At 41.4% G+C, this 26,408-nt stretch overlaps 3 protein-coding genes across 3 annotated transcripts in view; 2 read left to right on the plus strand and 1 right to left on the minus strand.

Annotated features, from left to right (window-relative positions):
- Positions 1-937: 937 nt before the first annotated feature.
- Positions 938-7,777, minus strand: denr (density-regulated protein). The gene is made up of 8 exons (XM_036529060.1): positions 7,649-7,777; positions 5,995-6,110; positions 4,729-4,748; positions 4,093-4,177; positions 3,438-3,521; positions 2,431-2,547; positions 2,199-2,338; positions 938-1,709 (listed from the first exon to the last, which is right to left on the minus strand). Exons 2-8 carry the CDS (start codon positions 6,098-6,100, stop codon positions 1,665-1,667), a joined length of 597 nt encoding a protein of 198 aa, XP_036384953.1. The 5' UTR covers positions 6,101-6,110; positions 7,649-7,777; the 3' UTR covers positions 938-1,664.
- Positions 7,778-8,098: 321 nt separating this feature from the next.
- On the plus strand, positions 8,099-17,714 carry ccdc62 (coiled-coil domain containing 62). Its single transcript, XM_036530135.1, has 13 exons — positions 8,099-8,426; positions 8,673-8,713; positions 10,046-10,186; positions 10,832-11,024; positions 11,274-11,440; positions 11,820-11,921; positions 12,381-12,552; positions 13,491-13,592; positions 14,350-14,438; positions 15,895-15,995; positions 16,368-16,515; positions 16,747-16,971; positions 17,640-17,714. Exons 1-13 carry the CDS (start codon positions 8,351-8,353, stop codon positions 17,643-17,645), a joined length of 1,563 nt encoding a protein of 520 aa, XP_036386028.1. The 5' UTR covers positions 8,099-8,350; the 3' UTR covers positions 17,646-17,714.
- Positions 17,715-19,878: 2,164 nt separating this feature from the next.
- LOC118778010 (huntingtin-interacting protein 1-related protein-like) overlaps positions 19,879-26,408 on the plus strand; it is a 32,451-nt gene continuing 25,921 nt past the window's right edge. The window contains exon 1 of the mRNA XM_036529310.1: positions 19,879-20,236. Within this exon, the coding sequence (XP_036385203.1) occupies positions 20,162-20,236 (75 nt within the window). The 5' untranslated portion in view covers positions 19,879-20,161. The remainder of the gene's footprint in view (positions 20,237-26,408) is intronic.

The raw sequence follows: 26,408 nt of genomic DNA on the forward strand, positions 1-26,408 counted from the left end.
TAAGGTGGTAGGGTTTAGGGCTTGTGACCCTGGGGCATTGCTGTTCTACCCTTGGACAAGGTGCTTAATCCAAACTGTATCAGTAAATATCGAGCTGTAAAAATAGACATTTTAAAATTGTAAGCTTACAAAACTTGCTCTGGATAATAGCATCTGCTAAGAATACTATAATGTAACTTAATTTAGAATGTAACCTACAACAATTAACAACTGCCCACCCAGTAAAATATATAGTCAGCCTGCTCACTGCAATGCAACATTTACATAGCTACATTGCTAAAACTGGAAGGTTACTGGAGCAAGAGGCTTGTGCTAAAGTAATGTTTTGCTCCTTCAAAGGCACTGGGTTTTTCAGGGAGCAATCAAGGGTAAGTGAATGTTCTCCTTTCTCATTTGGTACACATGAAATTCCAAACATGGCACCATTTTTGGGGGGAAGTTCATAGGGCAAGTGAGGAGAAAATTCCATTTGGGACATAGTCCTACTTCAGCAGTGTTGCAGGCGGAAAGAGGAGATCCATAGGGCCATGGCCAGGGTCATGTTCCAGGAGGCCGAGCACACACTCCAGAAAGAAAAGTGGGGGGCGAGAAATTGCAGAGGGGCGGCACGTTACATACACAGCAACCGGTGTTCAATGAAGCAGAAAGAGGACAAAAGAGCCTTTCCAGAAGGAGGTCACAGGGTGACAGCATGGAGGACTTGACTAAACATTGCTAAAGCCACATGTAAATATTTAAGACAAACAGTCAGCCAATACTTTTCCCCCCAAAGAGAACCCTATTAAGTTCAAGTACATGTACATGTTGTCTTCGCGTCTACTGTCCTGTTTTGAGAATTCTGTGTACAATACCTCCACTTCAAGAGACAGGCTGCGTTTTTTTTTTTTACCTGAAAGCTTTACGGAATTGAATATTCACCATTAATGTTTCTCCCATTGTTCTGAATCAATTTTATTGGAGCATGAGTTTTGACAAGACATTGTGATTATGATTTCCCGGACTTCAGAGTACACTTTTTGTTCTCCAAATGATGCGCGTCATTTTCTTTACTGTAAACAGATAAACAGACTCATCACACACCTCTTTACTGAATTCTAAGCTAAGTTCATATTTCCTTTGAGTGGCCCAGCTGCATGGTACCAAATTTAAAACATAACAGTAAATGTTATCCTTTTTAAATTTGTGCTAGATCATTCAGCACATGTATCAATCAGTTTTTGTTAATCAATTAAAATTGCTGTTACATTTGTTTGGAAAGAAACAGTCCATGGTAATAGTAACCATGGTGTCTGCACTCTCTTTAGTGAGCTGGTCATCAGTCTTTCTAGAGCCAGGCAGTATCCTTAAAGCATGTCAAATGGGATATTTTAAGAAAGACTCCACTGTGAATGAGCAAAGGAGACCAAAATGGACTATTTATTACCCTAGTGATTGCATTAGTGCAGTGTTTTAGAGGAATTCACAATCATATCAGACCTTTGGCAACCAAGAGAAAAGCAGCTACAGTTTACAGAACTGAAAAAATGCCAAGGAGGTGGCCAAGTCCGCAGTTTCTATACAGTAAATAAAAGAGATATAAAATGCTGTCTTTTTAATGCATTGTGCACATTTGGCCGGGTCATTGTGTTATGGTGCGCTCCTCGGTAAAAGTGCAGGTCCGCTCTTTACTTTTTCACCTCTCCAAGGTCATCAATGCTGTCGTCGTCCACCTGCAGGGAGGGAAGGTCAGTGCAGTGGTGAGGGCGGAGCTATGCTGCAGAGAAGGCCTCTGTGTTCAACCACAATGTTCAGAGCCATGTTAATATATCCCTCACCATAAAGTTTACAGTGGATTTCTGCTTCTGTCACATTCATGAAAATTAAGAGTGGAATTTCTGGACTTGATTGAAATGATCCACACAAAAACTTCTAGCCTGTAATTGAGAATTATCAAGCTAACTAGCTGAGAGGAAAGCCAACAATCTAGATAGCAACTAGCTTTGGAGCAAAGTAGCAATCGAGTTTGTTGACTAGCTGGCAGGTAATGTACAGCCTAGTTACATAACTAATTATTTAACTGGAAATAGCAAGAAAAATGTTTAGTGCTGGAAACAGTTACTCCAGTCCTGAACCCCAGAGACAACCAATTTGACTAAGAGGGTCTCATTTTATTGTTTGGAGGGCATGTTTTCTGATAGCACACAGATCATATCACTCACCTCAGGCCACTTTTCTTGAATGACATCAATAATGTCATCTGTAAAATCTCCCTGAATGATGATTTCGTCCTCTGCTGTCACCGAGGCACCACACGAGAATTTCTGGGCGAAGAATCTCTGCGCCTCTTTAAGGTCGATGTCTGCAGGGGGAGAAGCCATGCAAAAATCACAGACATATAGAACTCACCGGAAGCCTTCAGGGTGTCATTGCCATAGGATAGGAGGGGCTTACCAAAAGTACCCAGGCCACACACCCGGGTCACGTATTTCTTCTTAGCGCGAGGGATTTTTGCGATTGTTACTTTCTGGGGAACCGTCTTCTTTTTCTGTTTGATTTGACCCCTGCCACCTGGAGAGGGAACAGTCAAACACTGAAGCCACTGAGAAATTGTCTGCTTCTCAGCAGCACTGAACACCACAGCTATAACTGTAAAATTATGTTGTGTACCAGAAAGATGCCCCTGAAAATGAAAGCACCTCAACATAATAAAGAACATAAGCATTACTATTTGATAACGCATACATTAATTGACAACACTCACTACACTGTATGTATCTGCTACCTTGCAGATGGAATGCACAGCAAATTATACATGTTTCTATGAAGGCCTCTTGTTATTAATTATCATGCTTAAGGGGACAGTGGTGTCCCATCTGGGACTTGTTATGCTATTAAGTGCTATTAATTTGGGAGTTATGCTTGTGGATGTGCGTGTGTGCACTGATTTTCAAGACAACACAATGACTATGCTGTAACACAAGCAATTTAACACTATAGTCAACAGTTTTCATTTTATGCTGGATAATATTTATGTAAATCAGGTAAAACCCCAAACACACTTTTTGTGCTTTCATTTATGTTGAGTGTATTCATAGGCTGTCACGGTGATATAGGAAATGTATTTTTTGTCGTCGTTTGTGTAATATCATGTTTGAGTCAGCAGTATTCACAACACAACTGCAACTGAGAATACAGCATCCACAGCGTCCCTGAAAAGGGGCAGACATTCTATCTACATGAATGAATGGGGGGAAAGTTCAATTACACTTAAAAACTAAGCTTCTTACATCAAAAAGAAAAGAGACTATAGCACTGATGCTGATCATAGTGAATAGATACAGCACAGGAATTTTAAAAACCCATCTGTGGTATAAATTTTGGACTGCCTTACAGGGTTGACTTTCTCCTCTGAATGTCTTTATAAAGATATGGAGAGACAGCAGACTTTGCACTCTTACCTCTCTTCTGTTTCTTCTTTTCCTCCTCCTCTCCAGCAGGTGGTGCCTCTCCATCTCCAGTGTCCTGCTTCTGAGTGTTGCCCGCTATCCCAGAGGCAGACAAAAGAAGCAGGATTCCCACTCAAAACAGAACTCTCCCTGACATTTCAACAATCTTTTAGGAACAACTGTGACACAAAGGTAATTTTCCAATTCTTTTAAATTTGGGCTACTTTGCAAATGGAAACAAAGTGGAAAACACCTTATCGGACATTTCTTTTAAAATGTTTCTGTGTCTGCTTTAGGTAGTGAATGCAAGCTAGCGAGGTATTTCATGGTTAATTACATGACGGTAAGAGGGATAGATGCGCTTTGATTTAAGTTTCAATTTGAGCAGCTTTTCCTAACAGTGAAAAATGTGCCTACTTCCATGAATTTCCATGCCTTTCCAGGATAAAATACTTTAAAGGATCTTCAATGACCAGGGATATCATCTGTACAAAGCACACACATGCTCAAAAATCCCACAAAAAAAATGATGGCCCACAATGAATCTTGTCGTATCATGGCCACACATTAGCGAGTATACAGAATGTGTGTGCTGGGAGATGTTCAGCAGAGGTTTCCGGCTCAGACGTTCTGATGCAGGTGGTGTGACAGGGTGAACTGGTCTTACCTACGCTCATCTTGGCAAACACATCGGGGAAGTTCTTTTCTAGCCACTGCCTGCATTTGGCTGGCTCAGGCATGTACTCGCAGTACTGCGGGGAGAAGGGAAAAATCCACCCTTATCCCGTGTCCTCCAGTTTCATTATTCACTAACATTGGAACGAATGAGCTTTACCAATGAAATCTAACTACACATATTTACACGTTCTCGTTTGGCAGATGCTCTTCTACATAACCTCTTACAAAGTAAAGGTAGGTAAGTGAACATAAGGCCACACGATCAGTGCACACAGTCAGTACATGTGTCAACGCGTTGCACACTGGTCTGATAACCACTGCCGTACTGTAAACAGAAAAGCCCTACAATAATCAAAATTTTCAGCTTGACCAGGACTTTGTTTATCGACTGGTCCAGAGCTGAATTTATCTGAAACATGAAACAGAAATATGCTAGAATGAAAACCATCAGAATGTGAGCGGTATCCTAGCAACACCTTGCGGAGTCTTATCTGGGAGGCCCGTTAAAATGTGTAGAGGTGAAGCCCGTCAGTGAGAGAGCCAGTTTACCACCAATCTGGAAAATTCACAGGGAGACACAGGCAGGACTGCCTGTGTATAAAAAGAGAAAGGATTTCACACCTACCTCTGTTGGCAAGGAGCAAACTGAAAAAAAGGGAGGAAGACATGTTAGCATCGGAAGTTTTAAGTTTAATGTTAGTTAAATGTCAGCAGATGGGCATTCCAGCCATATATTCTTGAGTAATACTGAACATTTTACTTTCAAAACAGAGCATTTAAAATGATTAATCCTATACTTCAAGTGCACTGTAGATTGACTCACAATGGAAATGGTGGAAAATGGTTTATTCCATGTGAAATGCATTTGCGATTATATCAACACCTGCTTTTCAAGCAGGTCCATACAAACGTGTAAAGTAGGTCTGTTCATAGGTAAATTTTTAGTGTTCCAACAGTTTTGCTAAAATGTACAGCATTTTTAAAATGGTTATGAGTTGAATATTACATGTTATGTAATGTGTTGGCACTGATTGAGAGCAAAGGTTCATAACCTCTACTGCATGACAGGCACACAGAAAGCCACCTACTGCTTGAAAAACACAACTTCCATAGTGTTCAGAGGAGGCCGGGATTGAGCACTAAAATGGAATCAGTTGCTTTGCATGCCTTTTAAAGCCATGGGGAGTTTCAGTTGTGACCAACATTTCCCTCCCATTAAAGAGACCACCTCAGCAATATCTATGCAACACACAAAAATGACCATAAGGGCTTCACACACCCAATTCTTTCAGTGCAGTTTTTCAGAATCTACAAAACAAGACCTGCGAGTCAGCTACACTTCCTCGCATTCAGAAATGTAGGTACGACAGAATGTAACCAATGCACTTGAATAGGCTGGCAGACTGTCACTATATGTCAGAGAAACTAAACATCAAATGGTTACACTGTTTGCTGACTTTCACTCATCTGATTACTGAAACCTAACTGTACTTGTGACTGGAAATTAAATATTAAAAGCAGATATCTAACTAAATGTGGACAGTGAAAGTGTACAGATACAAAAACTTTTCAAGTTTGAGAGGCCCCACCTTGCAAGAAGGAAGGACTCCATATGATCAAGACATGGAAAACTTTTATACTGTTTATAACTATCTAAAGTACCATTTTCACATTTTTATACTATAAAAATTTCACATTTTTATACATTCCAGAGGAGATTTTTATACTAAATCTCCTCTGGAATGATTTCAACTACTCTAGCCATACAGCTACATTAAGCTACAACCCAATGAAATATCCTGCTGTGTATCAGAAAGACTGTCCATCTGTAAAAGGTTCTGAGTGTTGACAAATGTAATGCTTGAACATTGCTGGTAATGTAATATCTTACCTCCACAGTAAAGAACTTTCAGTGGGTACTTTGCATCAGAGTCTGCAGATTTACGATCCACTTTGCTCTCTGGTGAACCTGATTCGGCATTTTCAGTAGTAGCCATGGTATGGTATCTAAAAGAAGAAAATAACTGAACCAACACCTCCAACCAAAAGAAAATGACCGTGCACCTCCATGCATACAAGAGTCTGAGTGAAGACAACAACAAGGATGCATGATGTACTGTCAAGTGATTTAGAGGTGAGCGTGTATTCATACTGCCATCTAGCGAATAACAAGAGAAGTGCCTGAATTAATTCAGCATAAAGGACTCTGCAAATCCTCTACAGACAAATCCAATATGTGGTTAGAACAGCAGTGACAGGTTTAAACCCAAGTCTACTTTAAGTCTGACATTAAATTTATTGACACATTAATTCACAACAGGAGTTATGTGTATTTTGTAAGCCTGGACACAGAAACTTGATGCAGCTGCTATTTTTGTTAAATACTGATATTTCATGTGTGTGTTAAATACTGACGCAGTTCACTTCGCTACATAAATAAACAATGAACTATTTTATCCACATACCACATTCTTAAGTTCGTTATCGTCAGACCGAAATGATAACTAGACAATTTTGCATTATTTTGTTACATTTGGTGTCGATCAAGAACCCTTGTTTGAAAACACGTAAAAAAACCACCATCGAATCTAAGCAATACAACAGCAACAGCATACACACTTCGAAAATAATGTATTAGGATGACGGAATGGAAATCACTTGTACTGCTTTTCTTATTGTATTAGTTGACTAGTCAGCTGAAGACTGACACGTTATTTACAATTCCAATCGTTGATAAACTGTATTCTTCACATTTACTTTGAAGAGCGAACTCTAGGACTGAAAATAACATTATACAACTCATCTAGCTAATTACATACGTTATTTTTCTAGCTAATGTCTCAACATGTTCTCTTGAAAAGAAGTGATATTATCAGAATGCAGCACGTTCAGCTACACAGAGAAGGAGCCGACACGTTTACCATGGTCGGTAATTGGGGCCTGGGCTCATTGCGTGGCATACGGTGGGCTTCGACAGTTAAACTACTGCTCTCAAGCAATCTTGATGATTCAAAATGTCAGCCTCCGACCTTTCCTTGAAACAATTTAGACCAGTGCATATTTAACAATATATCGTTCATTTTCAGTTTATGTAAATTATTCCACGAGCTACTTAGGCAGTTATCATAGCCAGCCAGCAAGCTACGTGACAAAACCACTTGCCTTGATAATCACTTTTCCTGACGATGACCACCACAAGCTAGTTAGCTACTTAGCTAACCAAAAGGAGGTTCGGCGAACTTAGCTAGAAAGCTAACAGGCAGGTCTGAACTCCAAATGATCACTGCGAGGTACAGCAAGGTAGTTAGCTAGCAATCAAAGAGTAGAATGTTAAAATGGTTGTATTAATCTGTCTTCAATAAAATAATTTAGTATATCTGATAGGATCACGCCTATGAGCATCTATCAAAGTATTTATGTTTGCAGGTTAACTTTTTACATGATAGCTACCTAGCAATATGGTTGCTGCCTTGCGACTTTCCACTCATTCATTTTTAATCCTACAAATCAACGAAGAGATCGAAGTGGCAAAAAATAATACCTACCCCGTAAATACAACCTTTATATTACGTTCTGCTATACAAAAACTTAAGCATTATTATGTGGTTGTCAAATGCTTGAGTAAAATAATAAACACCAGAAGCACACCACTCTTCTGACAGCTTCGGCTCGGGGTCCTGTCAGCCTCCTTTCGAACGGACGCGTTAGTATAACATCAAAAGCGACTTATTTGATCGCCTGAATAAATCTAAACAAGGACTTTTCATTTACTAATAACGTATAAGCTACATATTATTCATATTTAATCACACGTGTCGATTTATTTCTGAAATAGATTTAAAGTGTGACGTTAAATTCGACAATACAAATTTACTACAGGCTTCGAAATAGCCCCAAGGCGAGAAGGACCCAGTGGGCTCAGTGCCAGGACCAATAAATTTCATGAATTCGACAGTGGTCATGTTTTGTCTTATTTTTAAAACAAAACAGGCATATTTTGCGGTGATAACTTGTGGCCATATTTGAAAGGTCTTCCTCGGTAGTTACTGAATCAAATGGACAAAAAGCAGATCAGTTATCATTTTAAGCAGCTGAGACACTTAGCAAGATAGCTAACATTACTTGGCGAGCAACATGTACGTTTAGCGAGCTAACTTCACTAGCTAGCTAATTGGCTACTTTTTTCTTAAAATGAAGGCGTGACATCATGTGTTTATTGTTATTCACGTTTAAGGTGGTAATATGCAATGGAAGAGGGTAAACGGACATTCAGTTCAGATGAAAACGCTAGAAGCCCAGCACCAAACTTTTCGCACACATTTGGTAAGACACTTTAACAAATATGGTTTGGAGGCTTGACTGTAGACCGTAGCTATTTGGTTAGCCATCTGTTCACTACATGAAGTAACTTTAGATGTGTTTCGTTAGTGTATAATATACCAAGAAAATCATTTAGACTTCATTGTACCCAGTCTAGTTGTTGGAGAATAACAATGTCGATGCCGTATTCGATATAAATTAAATATTTGATCCAAGTTAAAATAACTACCCGAACTTTTTGTTTTTCAGTTTCTCCTTCGGACCATTGGCACAGTACCCCCATAAAAAAGGTAGTAAAGACATGCCAACATGCAGGCATTATGTCTAAAGGAAATACACACCTTTACAGAATAAATGCGGCATTATTTTAACTGACATTCCCACGAGCTGTAACCAAACAAAGCATGCAAAACTGCAGTTCAGATCTGCAGTTTAAGGCATGAACACGAGTCTGGAATGTTTTTAGCCAACTGGCGTAATTGTGAAAATATTGGACCAAAGCATGGTGGTTTTCATGTAAAAACACTCTTCCCTTTTGGACCAAACCAGAAAGAAAACAAAACGTGAGTTTAGTTTTATCCGAATTATAAAAAGGATAAGTAAACCACAAAGGAAATTAAATTCTCAAGTAGTATTGGGTTAAATCAGTGTTTCTCAGTCCTGATTTTGTGAACCTCCCTGTGTGTGCTGGTGTTCATTGCAGCTCAGTACTCAGGTTTGACAAAGCTGTTAGCTGAACACTACTCTTTATTGGACTAAGTACATAAATTCATTCATATCTGTGTATTTAGTCTTGTATAAATTTTGTGAAGAAAATGTGCAGCTATAGATGTGGCTATAGCTACTGATGTGGAAAAAGAAAAACTTGCTTGTTCAACATTTGCTTGTGACTATTTGCCCATGAACAAATTTGGTACAGTTGTCTGACATAAGTAATTTGCTGTTCAGTTTCTTGTGCTAGACCCCATTAAGCAACTAATTTCTCTTCATTAATTAAGGGGGATATTTGTGTTACTGATTTGAGGGAGTCATATTTTATTAATAGAAATTATTAAATATCTGATGAGTACTTCTGTTTGTGCAAACAGGTTTCCAACAACCCTTGTGTTACAGAATTGATAGCAGACATTTTAGTGAAGTCAAATGGAGATCAGTATTCATTTAGCAATGTAGTCAACTCTGATAAATTGGGAGCTCAGCTGGGGTGAAACACATCATACACAGGGATCCCCAACATGAGGATTAGGAAACACTGTTGAACGTTTTGCAGATAAATGTGTTCTGTATATCAGCAGCAATATCCCATTCTCCCCTGGTCCCTATGAACAGTCAGAAACAAAAACTCTGTACTTACTGTTTGGTTTAGGATCTTTCCATAAACAGTATTTAGTTTTGTTTTGCAATGATAAAAACAAGATCTGCCAGGACTCAGTCTGTCTCTCACTAACTGACAACCTGATCATCCCACTGTGTCAGTGGATTAATATATCTTTCCCTGACTGCCATAGCCCAGGTTGGCAGTACTCTTCAGTTTGTCTGGGGTGAAATAACCTTCATTATTGAGCATTAAGAAATCCTATGAAACATGCTGTGCTAACGCAGACAATCTCTTCTTATTGCAGAACCATGTCAGAGTCCCCGCTGAGGTCTCTTCTGTCCCAAAACAGCTCCCTGCAGGCAGTGGGGCAAAGAGAGTGGCAGCTCGCAGTCTCCTCGCATCCCCTGAGTGCTCTCTCATTGTCCATGGCAAACGGCATGATCAGGTAAGATGAGAAAGGGCAAGAGATTCATGTACATCAGAGGGTGATTAAAATGTAATGAATCCAACCAGTGCTGAAGTGAATCTGTTTTGCATAGTCATTCGTAGCATATTACGTTACATTACAGGCATTTAGCATTAGCTCTCATCCGGAGAGACTTACTTTGGTTACAGTTTTACAGGTTATCCATTTATACAGCCTGATATTTACTGAGGCAGTTCTGAGTTAAGTACCTTGTCCCAGGGTACAACAGCAGTGCCAACCTTTTGGTTGAGTCCTGTACCTTACCACTTTGCTACACTGCTGCCCCCATATATTAACAAAAATGCAAAGTAATCTTCACTTGTATGTGAATGTGAATACATTTTTTTCCTCTTACTCTATTTTTATAAGCACAAAACACATCTCCAACAACACATTTCATTCATTCAGAATAAGCACAAATCCGTCAAGGGTTATCAAATCCAGGCCACAATTCAGTTCAATTTAGCTCATTCGAAACAAATTTATTGAGCTCAACTGGCACAAGGTCTCATTTGAACTGCAGCCTGCCAGTGCCAAGGGCAGGATTAAAGAGCACTGCCCAATACATTAGCCCTTCCCACGGCGGTTTGTACTGCCTCTGGTGAGCGTGTGTGTGCCTTACAGAAGGCAGCGGTCGAGGCCGAGGGCAGCATTGTCCAGAAGCAGCGGCGGGAGCTGCAGCTGCTGATGGCGGAGCTGAAGGACCGGGACCAGGAGCTTAATGACATGGTGGCTGCCCACAACAAGCAGATGCAGGCCTGGGAGCACGACCGGCAGAGGGTGCTGACCCTGGAGCAGAGGAGTGCACGGCTAGAAAGTGAGAGCCACTAGCAGGGACCATTTTTATACTGATGATTTTTTCCCCCAGTATATTGTTTTTTCATGGCTTTGTTATTATACCTTGTCATGTGGACTAATGTGATTGTTCTCTTGATGTGGCAGCCATATTTTCAATGGCAAATATGCACAGATGTGCCTGAAAGCCATTTATTTTTACCACTCACATAAAACGGTTCGGTAATTTGACAGACGAGCTGTTTTGCCCTTTTTTTGTTGTGTTTAATAGGTGAACTGCAGAAGCGCAGCGAGGTGATCCGGGCTCTGACCAAGCAGCTGCGCATCGCAGAGGCGCGTCAGCAGGATGGCCACAGGGAGCTGAACAACACTCAGATGCAGCTACACCAGCTCAGCCAACAGCAGCAGCTCTCTGCCAGCCAGTGCCAGGACCTGGAGGTATGAGCGCTGCCCTCTGGTGGTCGCAGTACACTACTGCACTCAGTGCCTGGGGTAGGGCGTAGGACAGCATGCATCTGCATCTAAGGTAATGCTTACATGAGCAAGCGCATTGTAATTTGATGAATGGATACCACTGTGTGATCAGGTTCTGCTAGTGAGTTGCATTAGTTGGGATCCAATTTTGTTTTTGGATTTTCTTGTAGTACCTGGTCCACAGCACTCCTGTTTTCCAGCTTTTACAAAGTAATAGAACAAGGGTGTTTTTCCTCAATAATGTATCATACTATTAGATGCAAGCTGTGCTTATATTTCGCTGGAGTGCATGTTTCAGGTCAGAGCTGTGTCGGTCAGTAACGAGTCACACTGCCCCCTACAGGAGAGAAACCAGAGTCTGAACTCCACAGTGCTGGACCTGTCCTCTCAGATGGGCCGGCTGCAGGCACGGGAGGAGGAGCTCAGTGCCATGCTGAAGCTGAAGGTGCGATTCAGAGGCTGTCATACAGTGTGACATCACAGTCCTCTAGTGCACACACCCTGCAAGTGCTTGTAGACCCACCCAAGGTCAACTGTTTCACATGTATTACATCAGCAGTGAAACATACACGCATGTCTGTAAGTGGCCCTGGGTTCAACAAGTGACAAGGGATTAAATGAGAAAAAACTCACACAGTACTCCCAGTTTTATCATACTGTAGCAAAGTGACATCACATCTTTACTGTGTCACCTGTTGCACTGTCTGGGTCTGGTGTCTAATATTAGTCTGACAAAATCAACCATTGCATTTTCCTTTTTATTCTTTGACATTACAGCTTGACTCTCACCTGTGCTGGGATACCTTGTAAAGTAAAATGAGCTTTGTTATTACCCAGACTAACCTTACATAAGGTATAGATATACAGAGGATGCACTTATGGACTGTGACTGTTGTATTGCCAGGACAAAGATGTCACAGAGGCCACCAACCTCATCGTGGACCTCACAGGACGCTTCCAGAAACTGGAGGTCACGATGAAGGAGTTTCGGTCCCGGGAAGTCAAAGCACTAAAGGAGATGGAGGAACACAAACGTCGCTTCAGGGACGCCAGACTTGAGAATGTCAAACTCAAAGGTAGTCAGACACAAGGACAGGCAGCCCCTCTTTCCTGCCCACTCAGCCATTATTATAATTTGTCCATTATAAAAAAAGCACACAAATGCATGTTCCACCTTGACGCATGTAGGTATGCACATACTTTAGTATACACATAGGCACATACCCAGGTGTATACACATACAAACACGTGCACATGCATATTGCTAATATGTGTGTGCTCATTCTTAGACACACACACACAAACACATGCATGGATTTTTAACACATGCTCTCTCATATATACACACACACACACACACACAGCATATACACATGCACATAAATCTCAGTTAATGTTACATTCCCCCCTCAGCAGGAACAGTCACATGTACCTGATAAGAATGTCCATCTGTGTACTCCTGTGGGGTACACGTGCACCGCTTCATTACACTAATATTTACTGTCATTGCTCTCATCTTTATTATGACAAATAAAAGCACCCACAAGGAAAATGATATTACACTGTACATGGTTTCGCAGTTAAAAATATAGGCCTTGATTATGTAACCTGTCCAATGCTTTTATAGATATAAAATTATGGTTTTGCTGTGTGGAAAATATTTGTGGGGTGCATGTTATGGCTTGATTCTCTGCTCTAACCTCAGATTTACATCAGTACACACCGTTCTGTCCTGTCTAGCACAGAAACACCTGGGGCATCCCCAACCGCTTGTTTCCCACCAGATCTGATTGCTTATTATAGGGGATTTTGAACTGATTTTGATCTCAACATTTTTATGGATCACTGTGACTTAACAGTATAAATCTTTGCCTGTCTTTGTGGGATTCTGCTTTCTTTTTGTGTGAATTTTTTTATTTGTTGCACGTCCGGTAACTGAGGTAAGAATACTGTCAAGCATTGTGCGTGTCAGGAGTACACAGTGTACAGCTCAGTGTTGTTGCTGCTTTTGCAGAAGAGTTGCAGGAGAAGACTGCAGAAAGCAATGCGCAGAGGGAGGAGGTCATTCGCCTGAAGCAGGAGAACCAGCGGCTGGAGCGGGAGCTGGCCGTAGCAGGTACGAGGCTGCAGTCAGATACGTAATACAGCCATCTCAATTAGATAAGTGTTCTAGGCCTGAGCCAGTCTTGCCTAATATAGCAATCTATGGGCAGTTCCTCATTTACCCAGGTGACCCCTCCACAGCTGTTTTGTCTGTGGGCAGTGCCCTCCTGACAACTGACATCACACATATGCCCCTCCCACCCTCTTGGGAGTCTTGAGTGTCTGTGGGCTGTACACCAGCATTATGACTGAAACCTGGTCTGCCCTGTCACCCTAAACAGTAGAGCCATATTCATTCCCACTGCCCAGGCTGGTGGATTTGGTGTGTAGATGTTTACCAGGCCACGGCCGGAATGTGAGAGAGCCTGTTTGGCTTGTGGTGGAAGCAGATCTTCTCACCTGCCCCTCTCAGTCCGCGCCCCACCCTTCCCAAACGTCTTCCAATCAATGCATTCCAGGCGGACAGACATCACACCTCCGTCCATGGTGCTGAGAACATGAAATTCTGGTTCTGACTTCAAGATAATAATGGGTTGAATAGAAGACAGTTTTCTTATAATATAACATCTGCTGCAAGGTATTTTAAAAGGGCAAAGGCTAGTGGATTTGCTGTGTCATTTGCATACCGTAATGGATGCATAATTGATCCTTTAAAGCATTCTGCTGTGATGTTGTAAGGGTAGCTTGGAACCCAGAAGAGCCCAGCTGCTCCTCTATAGGTTGATGACTGGTTCATGCGTGTCATGTGTCGTGTGTGTGTGCGTGTGCAGGTGAAGGGGAAAGCTGGAAAGATGAGCTGCTCCGATCAGCACGGTCCAAACAGGAGCGCACAGAGTCAGAACTACACTGCCTGCGGCAGGTACCCTCCTTGTTCACCACTCACGCGCTTCATTCCTGATGTCATGTGACTGCATCATGGCGGCTACACTCACATCCCTCAGATCCACCCTGTGTGGGAGGTCAGAGGGCAAACCTGGGTTGCATTTTGAGCTAATCCCTAACCTCCATAGAGCAATACAGATACCCTTGAAGAAAAAGGTCATTGGCAAATAGTCATGATGTTTGAGCGTACTGGGACTACTTCTTGCACTTATTTATTATAATACATACCTTACGTGTGACAGGACTAACTATGTATATATACAGTATGTATGGTGAATAAAGATGCATATGTAAGACCTATACATAGTAAACGGTAGAACTGACATAACATTGCATTGCAACAAGATGTTTAGGATAGCCCGAGCTGGATGGCAGAGGCAGGGTGCCAAAACTTACTACATTTCAAAGTGCTGTTATGCATGTAGTGTCTACAACTAACATTTACAGTTGCGTGAGAGAATGAGAGGATGTGTCCATTTAGTTTTTTGATGGCAACCAATCCTGTTTGAAAAAGTCAATGTTGCACTCCTGTTAGATATTGTACTGTCACCACACTTACCTACTTAAGAAGTTTTTGCAGTTTTCAGACTTGACAAAACAGGGCTCTACACCTAAGAAGTTAGTATGGGGTTGTTTATATTTGTAATAATTACAGGTATCTTTGTGTAGGGATACATCTACTAATTTAACTACACACAGCAATGAGCCCTTTAAAGTAAAGATTATTTCCCAACATTGATTATAATGTGTCAGTACCACCTGCATTCCTCCAAAAAAAAAAGAGATTACACAACCTTGCTGGATAGGAACGCACTATACCATATATGTGTTTTGTAATTGATATGGTCCACTTCACAGGTACATTTTTGATGTATATTGTGTATGTGTGTTGTAATTCACATACACCTGGCTATTCATAGCGTGTGATTGGGTGGGAATGGAATTTAACAAATGGCTTGTGTAAAAGCAGTGCTGTGTTCCTCCTGAAATGGCAATCCAGTATGTCAGCATACCTGACCCAGCTCCTCTGCATTTTTCTCGGCTGGCTGTGTATCATTACATAGATCCTGTCAGGTGTCTCTTCCATGACTTGGGCGTCAGAATAGCTTGGGAGTTGGCTTGTCTTTGTGGCTTCCCATCCTGTCTGCATACCTACAATCCGGTTTACTATTGAATACATTGCAATTAAACATCTCAATAAAATTCCAGCCATGACCAAACGCCCACAAAATGACCTATACAAATAGTCATTCAGACATTGAGTGATCATTCTTTATAAAATCTTGGAGCATGTGTTGTCTGCCTGAAAGATACATTGACCATTATATTTTTATACGGCATACTTATTGCCCATAATCATTGTTACTGATAGTTTTACGCAAACAGTAAGGGGAGAGTGGGAGCAAGGCATGACGTGTGTCTGTCTGTCAAAGGTATATGAGAACCAACAGAATGATCTGCAGCTGCTGCAGTTGAACCTGGAATGTGCCCAGGAGGCCCTGATGCAGAGGGAGAGCCGGGTGTCTCCCGGGAGGTAAGCAAACATGTGACAGAAAATGCACAAAAAAAGGCATCCCAGATATCAGCCATCACGCCGCACCTTCTGGTATCATTTCAGTCATCTTTAGTAGCTCTGAGCGGGGCCTTAAGTACTGCCATTTGGTTACCAGTGCAGCCAGGCAAGGCCTAATTAATTATCTCCCATACAGGAATGCACCCGGAAAAACTAAAAGAATTTCACATGGCATGATCCATTAAAAAAACATGGAGAATGTCAGTGCATGCCTTGGGCATGATCTGTGGTATAATTGAATGTGCTCTGGAAGAAAAATGGTACTGTGCTTCACCTGTGAGGGGCTGGGGAACACATGCCTCTTTTGATGTTGATTCTACTCTCTGCTTCCAGCCAGGGAGACCTCACCTGCCTGCTACTGGACTCTCCACCGGGAAATAGGAGGAGCCCTGGGCTTGTGAACGGCCCTTCCCCTTCTAGAACCTCCCCCTGTCTTGCCACCAATGGAGACCAGAGAGTCCAGCCCCCATCCCCCGACAGCGTAAGGGATGCCTTTGATTTCCGACTCCAAATGCGTCTCAAAATTTTGTGACTCCCAAAATGGCAAAATTAGTTAATCTGTGAAAACCACGTGTAAGGTGGCAGTCAGTTTCTGGTGTTTGTGCAAGGATAACCCAAGCAGAGGCCTGCTTTCGCAGGGTCAACATCGGAGGTCGGATTATAACCAGATATTTGCTAGCAGTAGTGCTCTGGATTCCTTGACTTTTTATAGGTTCAAGAGGAGCAGTACTCGCCCACGAGTCGTCTGCGGCGCCTACTGACCAAGTCTCAGCAGATGGTGGCCAGTCTTGAGCTCAATGCCAAGCGGCCTGATTGCCCTGCCCACAGCCCTACAAACGGCTCCCTGCACAGTCCTTCCCACGCCTTTGCCAGTAGCCCTGTCCACAGCCCCACCCATGGCTGCACCACTAGCCGGGAAAGGAGCGAGCTCGGCCAGGTACATTCCTCTTAGTCTCCATCTGGACAACTGCTCTTTGCTGTCGCACATCAGGAAGTTGCCAAGCATTCATTACACTCATGTTAGATCCCCTCGATTTCACCTCTGAAAATAGAAACAGAAAGTCTTTTCCTGATAGTCAGGTTATGCCCGTTTGCACTAAGACAGCACTGTTTTATGACAAAAAGAACTGATACACCTCTACTGTACCCCCCACTACATCTGTTTTTTCCCCTTTGTTTGATTTTGTATCTTCTTCCTAGCCCTGCCTTGAAAGTGCTGTTTCAGTCAGCTGCCAATACACAAAGGGATGTTCACGTGCAGATACATGTTAACAGAGAATTAAGCTAAATTCAGTGGCTCACACGACATAAATAACCCGAGAAGAGAGCTATGGCTATCAATATGGCCCCATAGTATTTGTTAATATGAATGTTGCATACAACCCAGGAATTACATTCCTTTCCCTTTTAAATACAGTGGTTTAAAATCATATATAACCATGATGTAATGCTGCAGAACTACAATGAGTTTCTACAAATGCTAAATCAAAGTTTCGCCTTTTTTTTTAATGTTATTGTGGTAAAGGAAGCTCACTACTGTTTTTTCAGGTAGTAAAGAAAGGGCCAATGGAGAAAATTCTTTCCTGTTTGTTTTTGAATCTGCAGTTTTGAAACATCAAGGCTCAGGGAACCCTTTTGTTAATGACCCAAAAGCCACATTTCTGAAAAACTGTACAGTCCAATGTAAGTATTACTGCATTGTTGCAGTTTGATCCAATCCTAATGTCATTATGTGTGAAGTGTTCTTGGCCACAAATGCAATGAAATTCCTTTGAACAAACGTGTTTTCAGTTGTTTCAGCCTGCCACCATCACAGTGTATGTTGTTATTGACCTTTATAATGAGTGTGGGGTCCAGCAGGTCAGACAATGGAAAGTGCAGACAGGGCCTTTTACACAACAGCCAGAGAGGGGCCAGTGTTCTTTAGGGGGGGGGGCTGGGGTGATGTAGATATTGTGATTCTCAGCTGTGCCCCCACCACTTTGGGTGTGACAACAGATGTTTGTTGTCTGTTCTCAACCAGGATGGCAGCTCTCAGCCAGTTGCTGCAAGACATACCAAGGCACATTGGGACAGTGACCAGACGGCGACCACCTGGGTGGGGCCTTGCTGCGTCCACCTGGGTGGGGTCTGCATGGAAATGCTGCTAGCACCAGCCAGGACACCCAGGAAGTGTAAAGTGGAACAGCAGCCCTACCAGAAACTACCCTGGCAACTCCACCTGCCCCCTCAGATGAATGAAATGGCTGATCAGAATACCAAAGAACAACTCATTTTAGATTATCTCCATGTCATTTCCATCTCCCTGTCATTTCCAAAAGAATGTGAATGTCATTGTAGATGCACGTTTGCACACACAGAACTGGGTAAACCTCATAACATTGGAGATGCAAAAAAAAAAAAAAAAAGCAAAAATGTACTGTTATAGTATGACCAAAAAGTATAAATGCCAGAGGGAATTCTTTGAAGTTTACTCTGGCTATATAATATAAGGCATATTCAAAGGGACAGCAAGATAATATGATCTACAGTTGGGAGAAAACAAGTATTAACTGATGTATTTTGAAACTACAGATCAGTTCATTTTAGACTTTCTGTTGTATATTAAGAGGTGATTTTATTTCACATATCTAGTGTTTGCTACATTTAAAGTTCTCTGAAGAAATGTATTGTAGTCAAGCATCCTAATATATAGGATAAGGGCTATTTTTATATTAACAGATTTTAAATTTGTCCTTTGGGATGAAAAAAGGTGCTTAATTGTATTTGCCTCTTTTTTTTGCTTGCTAAAGCCAGTGAACCCACTCACATCATAGCCTGCAAAATAACTCACTTTTCACCGTTTTCATATGCTTCCAATGCATATTTCATGTGCTGAAGAAGATGTAGGTAAACCACCAACATAACCTGTGCCTAGTATTTATCTATGATGCTGTCTATCTAAAATGAAATTCGGGAAGAGATTCCATTGAGTTTCTTTGCATTGGAACCACATGCAGTTCGTCCCATAAGTATTTGGTATATAGTGTACAGATATCTAAGTATATATTTTGAACAATATTTGTCCTTTAACCACTTAGTGTGATTGGAACTGTTTAAAATACTTGAACTGTAGTGTAAACTTTGTACAGGAGACAGAAAAAATATTTGTTTCATGAACAATAACAAGAATTGGGGAAACTATTGATGCTTATGGCATCTATAGAAATGGTCACATTCTGCATTTAAACCATTATGGAATGGTGTTCAAAAAGCTAAAACAATTGCACTTGTGTAGTCATGCTCTCAAGTCAAGGAGAGCAATTTGAAGTTGCAAACCGTCCATTATTTTTATCCTATCTTTGTCAGAAAACATGTTGAAACTATATTTATTGTATTGTTTTTCATATTTGAGTGTTGTTATATGTAAAGTCCTAATGTCAGTTGTTAATAGCAAGTAGTATCAACTGTTATTTCAGTGCAGATCAGTTTCAGTGAAACAATATTCTAGTTAGTACACAAATATTTCAACTTTTAAGTTTTATACGTTTTAATACTGTATCTACTGTTCGTGCTATTTATGCTCAAAATAAATGTGCTAACTAATGACTGTCTGAATTTGACAGCTTGCAAATACCTGCGTCTGTAGTCTTAACTATGCAAAGTATGACAAATTCAGCTAAAGAGAGAATGTAGTGCGCATTTCCGCAGAGTAGAAAACGCTGGATTGAATTTTCCATTGCTCACTAGCGTCGTTCTTGTTTTTAATGCTGCGGTGTAACTATTACCTCTCCTGGCAGGAATCTCAGTTCTGCAGTCCTCAAACTTGAGTGGGGATCAGTTTAACGCAATCGCAATGCACTCTTTCTTTGGTCTCCCATGATGCTGCTGCTACATTCGTTCAACGCTGCTCTGTTCAGCCAATGTCATTCCTCCTACCGAATGTAATGCTTTCGGAGCAAAGCCCCAGGAAGAGCTGCGATTCGATTGGCTCTTCCCAGAGCACATCACCTGAAGGAACACTTCAACTGTCTTTCCACGCGTTGTTTTCCTGTATTTGGAGTGGACTGGATATACAGACAATTGTTAATTTGGTTGACATCTAGCAGCCAGAACACTGGGAATCTCAACACTTGCACACCTGCAGGATGAGTTCTCGGATGAAAAGCAGAAGGGCCGAGCACAGTTTGGGGGCGGAGAAAGAACAATTTGACAAACTGCAGGTAACATTAGTAAATCGTTATTTTGGATTTATTATTTTTTCAACTAATTCCTTTTCTTATAGTAAAGTCTTGCTGATGTTCAAGGGCCCTCTGAAATGATGCACCGCTTATCACATGAGAGGCGATTATGTATATAGCTAGGTTTGCAGGTACAGTAGCTAAGCGATGTAGTGTAACCTCAAGCCATTTCACATTGGAAATGCTGTAGTCTTTGCAATGGGTTAGTGGCGTGATCCTTTGTGCACAACATTAAAGTCTTGTCAGGAGGAATATGATATAGTATAATAAAAACCGACAAGAGTATGTCATTGTGATACGGTTTTTATTTACGCATCACGGAGCGCAACATATCAAAAAGACGTGACGATGGAAGTGTTACTTAGAAACAATGCGGAAAGGCTAGGTTGTATCCAGGGAACTACTGAAAGCGAAAATGTTAACCATATACTCAACAGCTATAGAGTTCCAGGGACTTCACTTCTGGTCATCGTTATGCCCTTATCCCAGCTCAGTGAAGACCCTCGTTTAAACAAAAATTTCCAGATTTATTGTCTGTCTTTCTGCAGTGTTTTGTGTTCGTAACCCCGTTGCATTTTACACACAATGAATTACACATTCATTAATTTCATTTGTTTCTACCGATGAACAGGGTGTTATAATTCATTTTAACTATTAATGTAAAATTGTTTAAAATTAGTCGTCACACCGTTCATTAATGACAGGAAGGTATCACACTTTGTTGACCAAGCAGGCAGGGCAACAAAACAAGGAAATGCCATAAGGCTTGTGAAACATCCAGTCAAACTTGTTCAAAGAAATGTAGCTCCGCTGTTCTTACGCTGTCCTTGTCATGTCATGACAGAGCGAACACCTGTATTATCCAATGCAAGATCACTTCTCCTAGTTCGTATCCTTATACCCCAGAAGTTTTCTTTATCACCGCCAACACACCACTGTCATCTGCATTGCTCAGCAAATCCCGATTCAAGCATGTTTTTGCAGGTTTAACAGAAACGAGACGTAATTTTGTTCTTTATGTCACTTACATAAGAAAATGCTTTATGACTGGCCTTTGAAATCGCGGTTCCTGTTTACTTTGGCGAGAACAATCACTTACAGAGGAGTAACGTTGCGAGTGGGCGTCCACTAATAGACCGGTTTCCGACTCGGCCTGTCTCCACCTTGCAGTGTTGCTGTTCGGTGCCCCCAAATCCAACATAGAAATGCTGCAAAATACAGTAAAACAACGTTGTTCACTGTATCGGGAGTTCCGTTTGAATTTCCGGTGTGTTTAAACTTGAATTGCAAAAGATGTGTTGGTTGCGGATAGTATAGTAACACAAATTTACCATTTGAATGGCCTTGATCACTCTATGCCTAATTAGAGACAACGGATCTGATGGAGACAGGACAAGGATTAGTGTTTCCCTCTGGTTAAACAGAGGCGAGCAGCAACACTAGTTTGGAAATATGGCTGCCTCTGAGAGGGTTTAATGACTGTTAAAATATTTAAAACCACACATCCCATATGGGCTGTCTATATAATATAGAGTCAAGAGAGTCAAGAGTATAGGTGAATATAGTCTAATATTGAATCCTACCCAAGGATTCATCCTCTCCCTTGGAATTACATTTAAAATCCAGGTAGCAGTATGCAGTGATTAGAGACCTGAATTTGTGGACAGTTTGCTCAGCTGTAAATGGATGGTAGACAAAGCAACGACACCTATCAATGCATTCTGGATAAAGGTGTCTATTAAGCAAATACATTACGTTACATTACATTACATTACATGCATTTAGCAGACACTCTTAACTAGAGCGAGTTCCATCACAATAGCATGTGTATCCATTCAATTTAAACAAGCAACTGTGTCAGAGCAGGCTCACAACACTCCCAGATCAATGAGTGTGAGCATAACACTATTCAAGCCCTAATGTAATGTATGCCACAGAATGAAGTTGTAATGTAAAGACACCTTTACAGAGGTTGTGATAGCAAAGGAAGCCCAGTGTATAACCTTATCTCCTCCCTGTTGTACAGTAGATGTCGGTTTATGGGTAGGTCTGGAACTCTGCCTTGTTGGCATTGGCTAATATTTTTGCACTGAAAGCTGATACTTTTACCTGGAGTGTACTTTTGAATGTGCTTTGCTAATAGTATTGTTGGAGCTCAGTCAAGTTGCCTTTATAGCATTTCGTGGAAGGTATACTTATATCTAACAGTGGGTGTGCAGGCCAGGAGACTTGCTTTCCAGTCAGACAACTGATCTCAGATTGCTGCTTTGTCTGCATTTTATCTCATTCTAATTAATTGTGGGCCCTCTTTAAGATGAAAGCAAACCCCACTGCCAGCATTATTGATTGTTAAATTGCTTTGCCCAATTTTGTTGTTAGTGCTAATGCTTAAGTAATTCTGTTAAAGTTATTCTGCAGTGCTGGGCATATTAAGACCCATTTTTATACGTAATTGTGTCTACTTCAGATTACTTTGAGGTAGTTTGGGACTTGTGGGTAACTTTCTTTTGTGACAGTGAGTGAAGCTCGCTAAGGGTCCTGGGTAACAGTAACAAAATTAAAAGTTGACTATCTACATGGCAAGATTTATGTATCTGGAAAAAAAATAATTGGGTGTCCATTAAACTTGTTATAAGTAATATGTCTCAAAACTTGTTGTACTGACGGTTCCTGTTTGTATATGTGTACATAATTTCCTAGTAGGTAAAACAAAAAGGAATCCAGCTTGATATGATATAAACACAGCTGCAGTAAATGGACTGAAGTACCATTTATATCAAAACAAACACTGTAATCTTCAGACTCTTCAACTTAGTTTGGATAATTCAGAAATGTCTTGACAGTTCTTGAAACTCAGCCTAACATCATTTTCGTTTCACTTTCAATGTCACACATTCTTCATATGCAATGTTTAAACAACATAATTTATATTCTCAACATCCCATTTATTCAAGAAGCAGCACATCATTAACATACAGTATCATATCTTAACATGTCATTCAGGGTATTGAAAGGATGGTCAGGTTTTGATATGAGCTAGGCAAAGCAACTGTGCTATTTAAGTGATCTATGAGACATTTAAGGGTAGAACAAGCAAGGGGGGGGGAGCTTTGACATTCCTTCTCTGTAGATAATCATTTTAGAAGCCTGTGTCAAAATCACATGTCACCATGACTGCTGTACTATGGCCGAAACTGGTCTAGTGAGTTCCAGTTTGCCAGTTTCCTTGAACACGTGAGGGGTTTCCTCTGACTGCCTCAGTCGTTAAGTTATTGTCCGGTACAAGGAGTCGGCACAGGAAATCGAAGCTATTGTAATTGGTTTTGCTTAACATGGATGTTAAGTCTGTAGTCAACTGCATGTGCATGTTGAATGTAGGGTTTTAAGGCCCTCTTTGTCACTCTTTTTCTTTTTTTTTTTTGCTAGTCCTACTGCCAAGGTCGAGTGTGGTGCCTTCACCCACACTGTCCTGGCTGTTTATACTCTCCCTTTGTGATTGCTTTCCACAGCAAGTCACCTGTCCTGATTATTTCAGTTCACAAGGGCAAGTGGAGCTGCACAAAGCATAGGCTATGCTTAAACCACGTTTAAGTGTAGGGATAACTAAAAAGTGCTCCTCAATAGAAAGGAATAGGGAGTTAGAGTGCAAGTAGAATGATAGTCTTAGGATCGCACATGTTCCTCTGACAGAGTGCAATGCAGGATTTTAAATAATATGAAAGACTGGATGGCTTTGGCCCCTGCAAACATGAATAGACTTTACTCTAAGTTGGGTATCATGTGTAAAAGTGGTGTACATGTCTGCACCAGCCCAGCTGTAGCAAGGAGCTGTGGTGAGGAACATACACTCAGCCCTCTGTCACACCGCTGAGTTAAGTGTCAGCCACAGCCATGTGGTCACCATGGAAACCAGGCTTCTACAGGAAGAGGAAATGGGGAGGGGGGGATATTTATTGTTCATTTCAGGAAAACTGAAGCAAAGTACATAAACAATGCCTCAACAACTTTTCAAAGACTGGCGTGCACAGCAGCGTCTAAAACACAGGCAGTGCTAGCAAGATTTGATTTGGATGGTGACACAGAGTAGGGAGTATTTATTCACTAACAGTGACATAGCTAACTTTGGCATAAGGTCATCCCAATTATTGTACCCTCCACCAGGAACTGCACAGCAAATAGGTCCAAAACCTTCACCTGCTTCCTCCATGTTGTGTAAGAGTGGGACAGACTCATCTCACAGAATGTGAATTGCTTTTTCTGTTTAGCTGGTGCTGCTAATATGGTGGTCAACACTTGACACAGCAGCCCAGGGCTACACCCTCATATCACCAGGACGCAACCTTTAGATCGACAGGAAATGAGCTGCCCACAAAGAACCCGGAAACAGTATCAGAGACATAAGATCTGATTCAAAAATATTTTTAAAATAAATACTTCAATATATCTTAAATAAATCAAAGGAATAAATTTTCCAGTAATCAATGGTAGTGTTCAATGTCCAGGACCTGCCATGATGGAAAAACTGATAGAAGCAGAGATGTAATAACAATGTGATGGACTGTATTTTAACCCAACATCCCTTGTTTGATTCAGCCTCTTGTTAACTGGGTAAAAAAATTCAGTGGTTGCCTTGGTGATAATGGCCTCTCTGTTAAAAGAAACAGGTTTTACAGCTCTCTACATCCTCATTCCCACCACCATGTGTTTGGACCCTACATTATGGTGTAGTCCTGGGATTTAATTATCAACTGCTAACCAAAGGTCTGTAATAAGAGTATGAGAGTAAGAGGATGTTAAATCCAGATCCTTCTCTGTCTCACAATATCCCTCACTGTTTTGTTAGGATCATGGTTTTATTTTCTTTTGGATTTTTTTCACTACTCCCTTTGCAAACCGTACGGCCCCAGTCACTGGCGGACTTGGGGGCATTGGGAGTGACTGCCCCCCGTGGCCCCCATGTTTGAAAAAGCGTCGCTAAAGTGCTCTCTAGAGTGGTGAAAATGAGAGGAAGTGCCCCATTGGCTGCCCTTCACATGGGAAAAAATTTAGTGCCCTCTAGGGTGCCCCTTCATGCAATAAATTATGATGATGTGCAGGCTAGAGCAAGAAAATTTGATTACGTGTCTTAATGAGTGCCCTTCTAGTGGAGAAAACGTGATGCAGTGCCCTATTGGTGCCCTTCCAATGGAAAGGGTGCCGTTATGAAGTGCCCTCTATGCCGCCCCTGCATGACAGTGTCCCTTTCCAGTAGAGAAAATGGGATGCAGTGCTGTATAGAGTACTCCTATAGGTGAGAAAACCTGATGAAGTGCCCAATTAGGTGCTTCTCCAGTGGATAAAATGTGATGCAGTGCTGTAAAGAGTGTCCCTACATGCCGTGAGAATGTGGGGAAGTTTCCTAATACATGCCCCTCCAGTGGAGAAAATGTGATGTGGTGATAGGTGTGATAGGTGCCCTTACTATGGGATAAACTTCAGGTTCCCTACAGGTGCCTTTCTTGTGAAAAAAACTCATGAAGTGCCCTCTTGGATGCCCTTCCAAGTGAGAAAACACGATGTGAAGTGCCCTTGCAATGGAGAGAAAAAAATCTCAGTGAAGAAAATGAGATGCAGTGCCCTACAGTCTCCCCTACAACGTGCTCTCTAGGGCAGGCTTTCCCAAAGTGGGTGCCATGACGACAGTCTCAAGGGTGCCGCCAAATACTTTGATAAGATTTTGAATTTACCTCTCAAACCCTGCTTACATTCAAAACACATTGTATGGCCGCTAACAAGTCTGTCAAGTAACTAAGCTGTGCTAAGGTGCCTTAAAGACAACGATGTGGAATCAGTTGAAAGACTATGATCCTCAAAACATATCCTACAATCCCAGTGACAACTGCTTCAGTAGAGCGATCATCCTCTAAACTGAAGCTGATCAAATCCAGCTCAGAAACTGACGTGGGGAAAGAAGGCTCTCCGATCTTCTGCTGCTGTCAATTGAGAGGGATATCGCAGTTGACCATAATGAGGTCATTGACATACACTATATGGCCAAAAGTATGCGGACACACCTCCTAATTTTTGAGTTCAGGTGTTTCAGCCACACCGATTGTTACAGCATACAAGACATTTTAGACAATTGTATGCTTCCAACTTTGTGGCAACAGTTTGG

Source organism: Megalops cyprinoides, chromosome 5 (assembly GCF_013368585.1).
Source record: "Megalops cyprinoides isolate fMegCyp1 chromosome 5, fMegCyp1.pri, whole genome shotgun sequence".
In the NCBI taxonomy this organism is placed as follows: domain Eukaryota; kingdom Metazoa; phylum Chordata; class Actinopteri; order Elopiformes; family Megalopidae; genus Megalops; species Megalops cyprinoides.